The sequence below is a fragment of the Lithobates pipiens genome, unplaced genomic scaffold (assembly GCF_037356315.1).
Source record: "Lithobates pipiens isolate NorthernLeopardFrog02 unplaced genomic scaffold, aLitPip1_a1.2 Scaffold_8, whole genome shotgun sequence".
In the NCBI taxonomy this organism is placed as follows: domain Eukaryota; kingdom Metazoa; phylum Chordata; class Amphibia; order Anura; family Ranidae; genus Lithobates; species Lithobates pipiens.
In genome coordinates this window covers 299,664,289-299,679,738 of record NW_027507903.1, presented here as the reverse complement: position 1 = coordinate 299,679,738, position 15,450 = coordinate 299,664,289, and the positions used below count along the sequence as shown (strand labels likewise).

Here is a 15,450-nt window from a genome sequence, read left to right as displayed (position 1 = left end):
TTTCATTAATTAATTAATGTTTTATATCAATTTACCTGATGATGTACTTTCAGGTATCATCATTTTATAAGGAATGATGCACTGCAAATTAGCACAACTCAAATGGAACAGTTGCTACTGTTGTATGTACTTCTTTTGCTGCTTGTAAGACAGTTTACATTGATATAAAAGGACTGTATGACAATGCCATTTTTGTGTTTTTAAATGTAGGCAAGAAAGGAAATTGTTGAAGTTCACACAAGGATAGGGTCGGAAGAGGATGAAGAAGTGGAGGAGGAGACAATGAAGAGTCAAGATACCACATCACTAATTGGAAGTCTGAGTGATCAGTATGGAGGTGACACGTCTAACTTGTACAGTCAGCTGGAAATGCACAGCAGAGAGGAGAAAATAAACCAAATCATATTGCTTCAAGTAGGTGGATTCCTGACATCTACTAAAATCTATGAACATTGTGTTACTTCCAACAAGAAACTCTCCTTCACTAGGGATGAGCTTCGTGTTTGAGTCGAACAAAGGGCGATGGCGCAGTGCATCGCTGGCTCATGATTGGCCAAGCATGCACTGTGACCCCGCATGCTTGGCCAATCACAGCGCCGGCAGCGAGGAGAGCCATGATTGGCCACAGACAGGATGCCTGTGGCCAATCATAGCTCAGGCTGTGTAGTACACTCCCCACACTATATAAGGCCACCAGCGCGGCGGCCTTGTGTAGTGTGTTGGCATCTGTAGCAGTTAATGGGTGTTCTGTGTACCTTCAACACAGTATACACCGATCGTTATCGGCCGATTTTTCGTTCTTGCTCTTCTGTAGTGGTTGTTGTCTGCGTGCCCTGACCGCAGTATACACCGCTATATTCACCTATATATCTAGCGATATATCTATCTTTTATAATAGAGCTGTCAGTCAGTGTTAGGAGATTGTGCGTGCTGTCTGCATGCTCTGAACGCAGTATACACCGCTATATCCACCTATATAGCTAAATATCTTGCTCATTTTAAATAGAGCTCTCAGTCAGTGTTAGGAGATTGTGCGTGCTGTCTGCGTGCTCTGAAAAAGACGGACGGCAAAACAAATTATACAGGGGTGATAACCCTTCCCTATGTTTTCCAAAAAGCTTAAAAATAGTTTTTTTGACTGGAGCTAGACTTTAAAAATGTACCAGTTGAAAATTACAAACCGATTCAACTTAACACAACAAACCTACACAGTCCCTGTCTTATTTGCACCGCCTGTATACTGCTGTTCTGAGTATATAGGGCCTGGGGGCCACACGTATTTCCTTTTTTTTAATATGGGTACGGGGTTCCCCTTAATATGCGTACAAGACCCAAAGGGGCTGGTAATGGGCAGGGAGGGCTACCCATGCCATTTTTCTCAATGATTTTCAACCATATTGCAGGAACCAGATATAACATTAAAACCGCAAGCAGCTTTAAATTACGTTATTTCCGTTAAATGTCATTTTGTGCAGGGACTGTTCTAAACACCGGAAACACGTGGCACTTCACAGGCATACTACAGACACCCCCCAGGCACCATATTTAAAGGAATACTTTAGATTGGGCACCAGGGGTCTACACAGTTCTGTTGCTGTCTATGTAACATCTAAAGCCCCTTTCTCACTGCCACAACTTGAAAGATTTTGCCACGATTTTACCGCGATTTTGATGCAATTTCAGGGAATGCCTTTGTAAACTTGAGGTCTATGGTCCTCAACTCACATCAAAGTCGAACCAAACTAGTACAGGGACTACTTTGGAGTCGGTTCAACTTGAAGTCGCACAGATATGAATGGTACTCGTTGGAAATCATGGGGTATGACTTGCCATGCAACTTTCTTTTATTATTATTATTATTATTATTAACGATTTATATAGCGCCAACAGTTTACGCAACGCTTTACAATGTATAGGGGAGACAACACAATTACAGTACAATACAAAAGGTAAAGGAGGGCCCTGCTCATAGAGCTTACATTCTAAAGGGAGGGGGTGGTGGTACAAAAGGTAATAGCTGCAGAGAATGATTTGATGGGGGGTGGACTTTGCAGTCCCAAGTCGCAGGACAAGTTGCACTAGTGTGAAAGGGACCTAAGGGACATTTTCTCTCTCTATCTGCCATGGTAATCCCGCAAGATTTCAGAAAAATCTTCCCAATAGGGACAAAGGCAACAATAAAAACCTGTGTTATCTGTTCCTCACTCTACTAAAAACAAGTATTTTTATTGCTGTCTGTCTCCTAAATTTAATTATTCTGCTTATTTCCTGTCTTGTTAACCACACGGGAAGGGAAATTTGGAAATACAGTATTCATCACTTGTTTGTTTTTGAATATATGTGTGAAGGTTTTTGAAATATCCATTGCATATTGAAAATATCCCAAATGGCTTTTAAAATGAATTTAAAAAAACAATAGAGAGGGTTAGGGTGTTAGAGGGTTAGGGTTTCCCCTAGAAGAACAAGGTTAGGACTCAGGGATTGGAATAGGGACCTCCCCAGAGGTCAAAGGTCGGCAGGTGTGTCCCCAGAGGTCAAAGGTCAAGTGTCGGGCTGACCCACCCCCTCCAAAGCGTTCCGTCTACCCCAACTAAGTCGGGGCATCAACAAGTCGGCACTGTGGGCGGCACAGTGGTGTAGTGGGTAGCACTTTCACCTAGCAGTAAGAAGGGTTGCTTGTTCGAATCCCAACCACGTGACTACCTGCCTGGAGTTTGCATGTTCTCCCTGTGCCTGCATGGGTTTCCTCTGGGTACTCCGGTTTCCTCCCATACTCCAAAGACATGCTGGTAGGTTAATTGGATCCTGTCTAAATTGTCCCTAGTATGTATAAATGTGAGTTAGGGACCTTAGATTGTAAGCTTCTTGAGGGTAGGGACTGATGTGAATGTACTATGTATATGTAAAGCGCTGCGTAAATTGATGGCACTATATAAGTAACTGAAATAAATAAAATAAACAAGTTGGGGCTTGAACAAGTTGGGGCAAGCGCTTTGCCCTGACCATAGAGAGAAATTGAAGTGAAGAGAATACCTGAGCAGAGAATCTGGTAGATATGAGATGCCGAAAGGTGATTGATCTTTCCAAAATCTACCCATACTAATCAGTAACTCTTGGTGATGACATCTCAGCATTAGTATTTTTTGGCAGACAGCTGTCATCCGAAGTTTTATGATTGGTTTCAGCACAGGAAAGAACAGGGGGTTAGTATTATGTTAAAATTTAGTTTAGGGGTAAGAAATTACATGGTTTGCCATAAATACTAGGGTTGGGATTTGTAGAGGGTTGGATGTCAAGGACTAAGTTGTAAGGCACAGGTTAAGTGTGGAAAAGGTAAGTATTAAGGGCTTGATTTAGGGGTTAGGTTAAGTGATAAGCAGATGGAGTGCTGAATATTACTTTAGTATTAGGAAAACTATGGGGTTGATTTACTAAAACTGGAGAGCACAAAATCTGGTCCAACTGTACATAGAAGCCAATCCGCTTCTATTTTTTTTTTTTTGTCAAAGCTTAAAGGGGTTGTAAAGTCAGAAGGTTTTTTATCTTAATACACATTAAGATAAAAAGCCTTCTGTGTGCAGCAGCCCCTCTCAGCCTCTCAGGGGCTCCCCTAATACTTACCTGAGCCCCCCTCTATACAGCGATGTTGTAGGATTGTCTCGGCTGCCCGGGACTCCCCTCCTCAATGGCTGAAACAGCAGCGCAGTGTCATTGGCTCCTGCTGCTGTCAATCAAAGTCAGTCAGTCAGTCAGCCAATGAGGAGAGAAAGGGAGCAGGGCCAGACTGCAGCTCCGTGTCTGAATAGATACACGGAGCTGTAGCTTGGCTCTGGTGCCCCCATAGCAAGCTGCTTGCTGTGGGGGCACTCGACAGGAGGGAGGGACCAGGAGCAGCAAAGAGGGACCCGAGAAGAGGAGGACCCAGGCTGCTCTGTGCAATTCCACTGCACAGGGCAGGTAAGTATAACATGTTTGTTATTTTTAAAGAGACTTTACAATCACTTTAATTGAATGAGCTGAAGTTAACAGCTGATTGGCTACCATGCAGAGCTGCACTCGATTTTGCACTCTCCAGTTTTAGTAAATGAACCCGTTTGAGACACTTGGACAGCTAGGGGAGTTTCGAAGTTTACATTGAGAGCTCTGTGTCAAAAAGCACAAGTGTAGAATACAAATGTCCCACTATCAACAATTAAAATATAAGTTTGAGCTGGACTGGCCCTTTAAATATCTTATGTTGCTGACTTACTGACTTACAATTTCATATACAGTGGTGTGAAAAAGTGTTTGCCCCCTTCCTCATTTCCTGTTCCTTTGCATGTTTGTCACACTTAAGTGTTTCGGAACATCAAACCAATTTAAACAATAGTCAAGGACAACACAAGTAAACACAAAATGCAATTTGTAAATGAAGGTGTTTATTATTAAAGGTGAAAAAAAATCCAAACCATCATGGCCCTGTGTGAAAAAGTGATTGCCCCCTAAACCTAATAACTGGTTGGGCCACCCTTAGCAGCAACAACTGCAACCAAGCGTTTGCGATAACCTGCAATGAGGCTTTTACAGCGTCCTGGAGGAATTTTGGCCCACTCATCTTTGCAGAATTGTCCTAATTCAGTTACATTAGAGGGTTTTCGAGCATGAACGGCCTTTTTAAGGTTATACCACAACATCTCAACAGGATTCAGGTCAGGACTTTGGCTAGGCCACTCCAAAGTCTTCATTTTGTTTTTCTTCAGCCATTCGGTGGTGGACTTGCTGGTGTGTTTAGGATCATTGTCCTGCTGCAGAACCCAAGTTCGTTTCAGCTTGAGTACACGAACAGATGGTCGGACATTCTCCTTCAGGATCTCTTGGTAGACAGCAGAATTCATAGTTCCTTTTATCACGGCAAGTCTTCCAGGTCCTGAAGCAGCAAAACAGCCCCAGACCATCACACTACCACCACCATATTTTACTGTTGGTATAATGTTCTTTTTATGAAATGCAGTGTTCCTTCTACGCCAGATATACTTGGACACACACCTTCCAAAGAGTTCCACTTTTGTCTCATCGGTCCACAGAATGTTGTCCCAAAAGTCTTGGGGATCATCAAGATGTGTTGTGGAGAAATTGAGACGAGCTTTGATGTTCTTTTTGCTCAGCAGTGGTTTTCTCCTTGGAACTCTGCCATGCAGGCCATTTTTGTCCAGTCTTTTCCTGATGGTGAAGGCATGAACGCTGACCTTAACTGAGGCAAGTGAGGCCTGCAGTTCCTTGGAATTGTTGTGGGGTCTTTAGTGACCTCTTGGATGAGTCGTCGCTGCGCTCTTGGGGTAATTTTGGGCGGCCGGCCACTCCTGGGAAGGTTCACCACTGTTCCATGTCTTCGCCATTTGTGGATAATGGCTCTCACTGTGGTTCGCTGGATTCCCAAAGCTTTGGAAATGGCTTTATAACCCTTTCCAGACTGATAGATTTCAATTACTTTCTTTCTCAATTGTTCCTGAATTTCTTTGGGTCTCGGCATGATGTGTAGCTTTTAAGGATCTTCTGGTGGACCTTACTGTGTCAAGCAGCTCCTATTTAAGTGATGCCTTGATTGTGAACAGGTGTGGCAATAATCAGGCCTGGGTGTGGCTAGAGAAATTGAACTCAGGTGTGGACAACCACAGTTATAGTATGTTTTAACAAGGGGGGCAATCACTTTTTCACACAGGGCCAAGATGGTTTGGATTTTTTTTCACCTTTAATAATAAACACCTTCATTTACAAATTGCATTTTGTGTTTACTTGTGTTGTCCTTGACTATTGTTTAAATTGGTTTGATGTTCCGAAACACTTAAGTGTGACAAACATGCAAAGGAACAGGAAATGAGGAAGGGGGCAAACACTTTTTCACACCACTGTATGTCAAAAATGTAGAGAAGAGTGAAAATATGTTTTAAATATTACTTTCTGAATATTATAGACCTGTCATTCCAATGGTAGCAGCCTGTTTTTATATATGTTATACCATTTCACACAGGACATCATCTACAATGTCAAAACGGCCTTTAACAAAGATTTTGAAGTTATATATAGACAGAAGGAACAAGAAGTGGCTCGGGTGAATGAAAGAAACCAAAGAATACTGGAAATTATGTCTGAACTAAACATCCAAGAAAAACTTCTAGAGCCAAAATTCACAGATAATGAGAAACCAGAAAGAGCGCTCACAGTTGAGGATTCTGAGGTAATCTTTAGAATGTTATTTTCCACATGAAAATAATAACACAGGTAACTTTTACTAATAAAACAGTTAAAATGATTGCTACTAACAGTACATTTGCCTGTTTTTTCCCAGTAAGAATATTCATTGAATTTTTGCACTTAGTACAGGTCAAGCTAAAAGAATACATTGCATAGACATGAAAAGGCACTGTGGTAGTAACCTTCAAGGTATGCAGAGAGTTAGATTCACAAACTTTGGTCCATATTTTCCCAGATAGAACATGCATACCAGTCTAGTGTAGTTGGGGGTAGGAGGAGGAAAGGAGAGGGGAGGGAAAGGAATGGGGAAGTAGAAAATAAAGAAATGAGCAGAGGGTGAGAGCAAAGGCGAGGTATGCCCATCAAGCATCATATAGAAGCTTGGCCCAGCCCGAGCCGTACCCACATATACACTAATAACATGCACAAAGTATTTGTCATGTTTGCCATCATCTTAATTGGGACATTTGTAATTTAAAGCAGACCATGCACTAAAAAAGTAAGGTGTGGTTAATATATCTGGGCTCCCTCACCCATAATTAGAGTTATGGTTATAAAAAAAAGTGGGGGAAATTTTTTTTGTGAATATACCTCCTGCCCATGGTGCCTAGGTAATGGTGAAGTCATGGTCCTTCCAGCAAGATCCTAGGGGTTCCTAAGCATCCTAAATAGCATGACAAATTGCTTTGGCACCATGCTGAGGCTGTATCTGGTAATATTTATCCCCCACAGTGTGTAAGCCAAGGAGAGGTAAATATATTTGTTAACATTTTTCTCCATAGTTTTTTTTTTTTATCCTCAGTTCTCCTATTTTTAAGGTGGAGGGACCCTGATTTATTAAGTTGACCTTTCTTGTCCATGCAAGCTCAGCTTTAAACACATATGGGTTAGATACTGATATGTATTGTCATTTAGCTGTCTGTAACCATACAACCTGACCCAAGGGACAAGTTACAACAATGCCCCTGACCTCTACCTATCTCTAACCCTTAGGCCCCATACAAACTTGGCAATTTGAAACTGTGGGTGGAATTCTGAGTACACTTCCAAATTGCATGGTAATCACTGCAAAACGCACACTGTAGGTTTGGGTGCCATTCATTTTAAATGGCAGCTCAAACATGTGCAATCTTGCTGCAGTTGTGTGACAGAATCTTGCGGTAATCACGGCAAAACATGCCTTTAAAAGTAGCTTTAAGCCTGTTTCCAAAGACGGAGCAGTAGCTACTTTTGGGCGACAAAAGTACATAGGGCAGTCCATTGAAGTGAATAGGCTGTCCTATGTGCAACATGCGGTATCACATTAAAATCGCCAATATAAAAATCAGGAGCTTTACTGACAGATTGTGGGTAAAAAAAAGTCAAGCTTTTATTGCCGATTTGCAAGGAGAAGAGCAAACAAGTTTGGTAGAGTCCAGAAAGTGTATACTAATCATATAAGGTGCTGAAAGTATGATCACCAAAACCAGACAGTCTGGTGACGAGATCTAACAGCGCTTAATTCTTGGAGCTGAAAGGTAGTGATTTATCTCTTATCGTTATAGAAAGTTTCCTGTTGCTGATAAGATGTATCTGTGAGAGAAATATGGAACAAAAAATATACATTTTTAAGAGTTACTGAAATGAATTTCTTGATGAAACTTAGCTGTGTACATTATGTAACTTCATATCTCTCCACTGTTCCTCTAAAGATAAAGGTTGAAAAATATTTGACAGCTGAGCAAAAAGCCAAAGCAGAGCAGCAAGCTAAAGAGCAAGAGGAAAAATACCTGGCTGCTCAGGTAAATATACATTGTATAACATAGCTCTGTGTCCATAGGGCATAAATCCTGTTACAGTCTATGAGAATAAGACAGCCGCCCTTGTCCCAGCATCTCTACTTCCTCCTATAAGAATAAGCAGTTTTTTTAGTCTTTCTCCTCCATTTACTAACATTTCAACTTCAATTGTATCTTTGCTAGAGCCTTGTTTTTTTTTTTTTAGACCTTTATTATTTCCTTCACCTCCTAATTAGTACTTTAATACTTCTGTTAGATATCCTGTTACATTTCCCTGCTTCAATTAAATTAAATTCAAAGAATCCTTTCTCAATTCAGTCTTCGTCTATGTGAGGTCACCATTTTCACTTCTGTAAAAATCTCTTAGTTGAAAATGCCTTTTATTTTTTATTTTTTTACACCACTGTTTCCTTACATCTTTTTTTATCATATGCTTTCAGCAATTATTTGTCTATCCTTTGATTCCATATTCTTTTCCTTTTTTGGATTTTCCTTTGAGGATCTTTTTATCTTCTCTTTTTTACCATTGCTCTTTTTTTGTCTGTTCAACATTTTCCTTTTCTTGTATTACCATCTGACACCATAACAGTCCTCTATTTTTGCCTTTTGTTTAATTTTGTAATAGATGGTCTGCTGGCTTTAAAATTGATTTCTAAATTTTTGACCATTCTTCGACGTGTATATCTTTTACAGCCTGCATTCTGCTTTCTACCTTAGTTGTTCCCTTACACCATCTTTTTTTTAATTTTCCAAATTGAATATTCTCCTTTGAACAAGACATTGGAGAGGGCTGCGCCTATGTCCTGAATTGGGTCAGCTTAATGAGAGTTGGCCTGCACTCCATGGTAATTTTGTTTATCTGGACAGCACAGACAGAGAATGTTTGCCTGGCCCTGAAACAACTAATAGCCTAGTCTTGTGGGCAAAACACATTGCGGAAGAAAGTCCCTGGTAGGGACTCTCTGTCTGTGCTGTCCAAATAAATAAAGGTACCAGTGTTTGAATTTCCATGAAGGGCAACCAGTCTTTTCCTTTGGATTGATATATTTTCCCTCTTTGGTCAATGCTTGTCCTACCTTCTTTTTTAATATATGATTTTTTTTATTGAAGAGAGATAATGGCACAGTGCCTTTAATATGGAAAGAATGAAACAAACACAAAGAAGGAAAAAAACATAAGCAATTTTTTTTTATGCACAAATGAGTATTAGTTACATATATATAAAATAGGATTATTGTCCAAGGAAAAATACTAACTGTAGAAGTATTTATATTTATATTGAGAAAAATGTTTTTACACAGTGTATCAAATAGAAATTTTAAACTTATACCACATATCCCACTGATTGAGAACAATGTGATGGATATCAGTAAGTTTCATTCTTTCATTCATGCAGCAAAAATTGTCTATTGCGATAAACCATTTACTAAGAGAAGGCGATTTATTCTGAGTCTAGCATCTGGGAATAGTAATTTTGCTGTTCGAATTAGAAAGGTTAATAATTCACCTTTTTTTAAGTGTAATCAAGTCTGAGTCTTAATTCAGGATACCAACTTTGTGAGTTATTTTCGAAAAAAAATATTGGTGTAAAAATTAATTTTACTCCATTTGGAATAAACCAGCCTTTCCAATACAGAGGAGGTCGTAAAAATTGCTTTCCAGTCCTTGGAAACCCCTGATAAAAAAATACTATATCTACAACTCATGATACATAAGTGTGATGGTCAGTGAAAAGAATGCTCCTTACACTTGTGGTCATTGAGAGGAATTACACCTTTACAGATAGCTAAAGATAGCTAAAAAGATCAATAGTGTCAGTGGGAAGTCCTCTAAAAGGCAGAAATTGTTCAAGGAACCCCTAGCAACCTCTGAAAGAACCCCTGGGTCCCATGGATCCCTGGCTGAGAAACTGTGGAATGGACTATAAGGCAGGAGAACCACGTGAGAAGATTTACAACCCCAACAAAATGCGGTATAAGGTTTCATAATATTGGGTTATAGAATTAAGTATTATAATAATGTTGATACTACACTGAGCAAAATTATAAACGCATCACTTTTGTGTTTGCCCCTATTTATCATGAGCTGAAATCAAAGCTCTATGACTTTTTCTATGTACACAAAAGGCCTATTTCTCTCAACTATTGTTCACAAATCTGTCTAAATCTTAGTGAGCACTTCTCCTTTGCTGAGATAATCCATTCACTTCACAGGTGTGGCATATCAAGATGCTGATTAGACAGCATGATTATTGCACAGGTGTGCCTTAGGCTGGCCACAATAAAAGTCCACTCTAAAATGTGCAGTTTTACTGTATTGGGGCGTCAGGGGGGTCCGAAAAACAGTATCTGGTATGACCACCATTTGCCTAACGCAGTGCAGCACATCTCTGTCGCATAGAGTTGATCGGGTCATTGATTGCGGCCTGTGAAATGTTGGTCCTGGGTGTGAAAAGTTGCTGGATATTAGCAGGAACTGGAACACGCTGTTGTATACGTCGATCCAAAGCATCCCAAACATGCTCAATGGGTGACATGTCCTGTGAGTATGCTGGCCATGCAAGAACTGGGATGTTTTCAGCTTCCAGGAATTGTGTATAGATCCTTGCAACATGGGGCCGTGCATTATCATGCTGCAACATGAGGTGATGGTCGTGGATGAATGGCACAACAATGGGCCTCAGGATCTCACCACGGTATCGCTGTGTATTCAAAATGCCATCAATAAAATGCACTTGTGTTCGTTGTCCATAGCATATGCCTACCCATACCATAACCCCACCGCCACTATGGGCCACTCGATAAACAAGGTTGACATCAGCAAACCGCTCACTCACAAAACACCATACACACTGTCTGCCATCTGCCCTGTAAAGTGAACACTAGGATTCATCCGTGAAGAGAACACCTCTCCAAAGTGCCATCGAATGTGAGCATTTGCCCACTCAAGTCGGTTACGACGACAAACTGCAGTCAGGTCGAGACTCCGATGAGGAGGACGAGCATGCAGATGAGCTTCTCTGAGACGGTTTCTGACAGTTTATGCAGAAATTCTTTGGTTATGCAAACTGATTGTTGCATCAGCTGTCCAGGTGGCTGGTCTCAGACAATCTTGGAGGCAAAGATGCTGAATGTGGAGGTCCTGGGCTGGTTACACGTGGTCTGTGGTTGTGAGGCCGGTTGGATGTGCTGCCAAATTCTCTGAAACGCCTTTGGAGACGGCTTATGGTAGATAAATAAACATTCAATTCAAGGGCAACAGCTCTGGTGGACATTCCTGCAGTCAGCATGCCAATTGCACGCTCCCTGAAAACTTTTGACATCTGTGGCATTGTGCTGTGTAATAAAACTGCACATTTTAGAGTGGCCTTTTACTGTTGCCAGCCTAAGGCACACCTGTGCAATAACTATGCTGTCTAATCAGCATCTTGCTATGCCACACCTGTGAGGTGGATGGATTATGTCGGCAAAGGAGAAGTGCTCACTAACACAGATTTAGACAGATTTGTGAACAATATCTGAGAGAAATAGGCCTTTTGTGTACATAGAAAAAGTCGTAGATCTTTGAGTTCAGCTTATGATAATAGGGGCAAACACAAAAGTATTGTGTTTATAATTTTGTTCAGTGTATTTTATACATAGATTTTGTTAATGATAATCATAGGTCAGATTAAAGGATCTACTACAAGTTTTATCTATTTGTTCATTTAAAAACATTTGTCTTCAAATCACATTCCCACTTATTGATGAAGTAGGGATTGTATATTCAAAGTTGAAAAGTGTTTTATACAAATGAAAATACTGTGAGGTGTATTTATAAAAAAATATGCAGAGCTGTTTTCTTTATCATACATCATGATGGACACTGGCACACCCTAAACAGGAAGTTGCCTCCCTATATAACCCCTCCCATACCGGGAACACCTACATTTTTTCACCAGTGAAGGTCCTTGAAGGTTTGCTAAACGCAGCCCGCCCTGATGGGTGAAGGTTGGCTCTGTCTGTTAATTCAGCAGAATCCTGTGGCGGGATAAGGTAAAGGAAGAAGCCTAGGAACTATAAAAGTCCACCTAAGGTTTTCTTCTTTAGGGAAAAATGTTGTCATCCCTTAAATCTCCTCTAGAGGGAGTATGTGCACATACCTTAATCTATTGTCCTCATTTCATCTCAGTGTCAGTCTGTGTGTGGCCGCAGCAGCTTGCACAGGGGGATTCCTCACGAGGTAAGAGATCTGCCATGCTTTTCTCCCTCCTGAAGGGACCAGGAGGGTTAGGGAATCAGCAATTGTTGTACCCCCCCCCCCCGCGGGGGGTGTGGAAGTCCCCAGTTTTGTGTTTTTCTCTTCCTGCTTGTGTCACTGCGCTCTGCCTCTCCCCCCCCCCCCCCATGTGTTGGGTCTGTGTGGACCCAAAGGCCGCCCACGGCGTGCGTGGGAATTTTTTTTTTTAAACAAAAGGAGGGGGCAGGGCATAGGCGCGGTGCCATGTGTAGGACACAGCGTCCACGAGCAGGCTTAAGAGTTTTACTGGAGCAGTCTCTCCTTGGCTGAAGCGAGGAGAAGCAAGCCTGGCTGCACTCAAGACAGGAGCAGTGGGGCACGTAAGGGCTGCAAAGGGCATTCCTAAACGGAAAGGACATTTTTCCCAGCGCTAGCCTGAACTTGTATAGCGGAATTACACTGTCAGACTATGTTCAGCAAATAAATGCATTTAAATCGTGCCTCTGCTTTTGTGCTTAGGACTATGCGTACCAAAAAAGACACCACAAAGTACCAAAAATTTCACCCCGGGCAGGGGCGTAGCTAAAAATCACAGGGCCCCATAGCAAAATGTTGTATGGGTCCCCCAACCCACAAAAAAATGTCGGGGCTTAAATTAAATACTGGATTTGGCTTAAAGAGCGTGGCTCAAAGGGGCTGTGGTTCGAGTCTGAGATGAATGAGGGATGGAGGAAGGAAAGAAGCAAAGAAAAAAGAAAGAAAGAAGGAAAGATAGGGAGGGAAGGAGAGAGAAGGAGGGACAACAGGCCCAGATCCTACACCACAATAGCAATAAATGTATTCCAGAAAGTTTAACAATCAACAGATAAAGATACTCCAAACACCTGGTGTTAGCGCTTCAATCATCCTCACCTGTGCCAAATGCAGCGTGACCAGTGCCCAGTGTGGCCTGTCTGTTCCCAATGCAGCGTGGCCTGTCCGTGCCCAATTAAGCCTCTCCTGTGCCCAATACTGCCTCACCTGTGCCCACTTGTGCCCAACGCAGTGTGGCCTGTGCTCAATGTAGCATTCCAGTGCCCAATGCAGCCTCACCTGTGCCCAATGCAGGCTCACCTGCGCCCAGTGTAGCGTGCCCAGTACCCAATGCAGCCTCACCTGTGCCCAATGCAGCGTGACCTGTGCCCAATGTAGCGTGACCTGCCTGTGCCCAATGCAGCCTCACCTGTGCCCAGTGCAGCCTCACCTGTGTCCAATGCAGCATGACCTGTGCCCAATGCAGCGTGACCTGCCTGTGCCCAATGCAGCATGTCCAGTGCCCAATGCAGCCTCATCTGTGCCCAATGTGGCCTGCCTGTTCCCAATGCAGCATGGCCTGCCTGTGCCTAATACAGCCTCACCTGTGCCCAACGAAGCCTCACCTGTGCCCAATACTGCCTCACCTGTGCCCAATGTAGCGGGACACATGCACAATGCAGCCTCACCTGTGCAGAACAAGGGGTGAGCCAGTGGTGGAACTACCGGGGAGGATGAGGAATGCATACTGCAGCCCTCAAATGGCTGTTGGCAAGCGTGGGGCTGCCTCAGAGTGGGGGGGGGGCGAGCACCGCCCACACGGTCCCCCAGCCAGGGGAAGTGAGGAGAGGAAGAGGCAAGCTGTCCATACGAGCAGAGAGTTGTAATAGCTTTCATTTGAATTTTTTGTGTTCCCGCGGCTTACCGTCACATAGCCCCACCTCTTGGCCCGGTGCCTTTGATGACATCACATGTCCCGAATTGGACTGTGTTCTGTTTATCAAAGGCGCCGGGCCAAGAGGTGGGGCTATGTGATGGTGAGCCCCAGGAACACAGGAAATTAGAATGAAAGCTATTACAGCGGACCATCTCACTCTCTGCTCGTAGAGAGCTTGCCTCTTCTTCTCTTCATTTCCCCTGGCTGGGGGACCATGTGGGTGGTGCTCGCCCCCCGCAGTATGCATTCCTCATCCTCCCCATGGGCCCCACTCAGCTGCAGGCCCCATAGCGTGCACGTGGGTCCCTATGGCGGTAGTTCCGCCACTGCCCCAGGCGCTAAGAACTGCAGTCGTGTCTCCACACTGTCATCCTCACCTGAAATACCAGATATGGCAAGCCAGGGTGAGTCATTGGAACAAATTGGTGGTGCAGCTGCTTCTCACATCTCAGCCCCTGTATACAAGACTGAAGATGGCCTAGAGGGAAGATAAGCGGCTTTAATCACATCCTCCATTCAAATGGATAGGAAGTGTGGGGAGCAGTGGGTACAGGATGAGGTGTTACCCTCAGCCTCACAATCTGAAAAGTTGCTGATACAATCTCTTACGGAGATGGTTCGTTCTAATTTCATGCTACCAAAATTTGGTTTCTACCTTGGGTTCCTTTGCATGCGTTTCCTGTCCATGCATTACTGGAACAGCTTATTTATCCTGAATGGGATCACCCAGATAAGCATTTTCTCCCTCCAAAGAGATTCAGTTCTCTATCCCATAGAGGAGAAATTCACCAAAAATTGGAATGTACCAGCAGTTGACGCTGCGATTTCCAGTGTGAATAAAAGTCTAACTTGTCCAGTAGACAATGCACAAATGCTTAAAGATCCAACAGATAAAAGGTTGGAATTCCTGGTAAAGTCCTCCTTTCCTTTGGCAGGTGCCGTTACTCAGCCTGCAGTCGCTGCAATAGGCATCTGTCAATCCCTAAAGGACCAATTTAGACAGGCCCTTAAAGAGGTTCCTGTACAGCAAGCCCGGGATTTTGCCGAGCTACCAAGAGCATTATGTTTTGCCATAGACGCTCACCAGGCATCCCACCTTGCGCTTGTGCTAATACACATGCGTAGAATCCTGTAGTTAAAAAATTGGTCAGCCGAAGCACCATGCAAAAAGCTCCTGACTGGTTTTCCTTTTCATGGGGATCGGCTATTTGGGGATGATTTGGACAAATACATCCAAATGATTTCCAGTGGGAAAAGTACTCTTTTGCCGGTCAAAAGAAAGTATAAATGCCCTTCATTTAAGCGGACTCTTTCTCCTGCACTAGGGGCACCTGCCCCTAGGTAGTGGCGACGGCCTCCGCCATCAGACTCTAGAGGTAGAACTCAGGGTCAGGCCCAGGCACAAAAGAAGTCCTGGCCCTACCTCTAGCCAGGTTAAGGGCACATGGCATAACAGCCTTGGTGTACCTAGATGATCTATTGCTAATAGATCAG

General features: G+C 43.0%; 1 protein-coding gene across 2 annotated transcripts in view; it reads left to right on the top strand.

Annotated features, from left to right (window-relative positions):
- CFAP43 (cilia and flagella associated protein 43) overlaps positions 1–15,450 on the top strand; it is a 135,795-nt gene that overhangs the window by 69,301 nt on the left and 51,044 nt on the right. For both annotated transcript variants that reach the window (XM_077472592.1, XM_077472593.1), the window contains 3 exons: positions 211–414; positions 6,008–6,214; positions 7,923–8,012. In XM_077472592.1, coding sequence (XP_077328718.1) covers positions 211–414; positions 6,008–6,214; positions 7,923–8,012 — 501 coding nt within the window. The remainder of the gene's footprint in view (positions 1–210; positions 415–6,007; positions 6,215–7,922; positions 8,013–15,450) is intronic.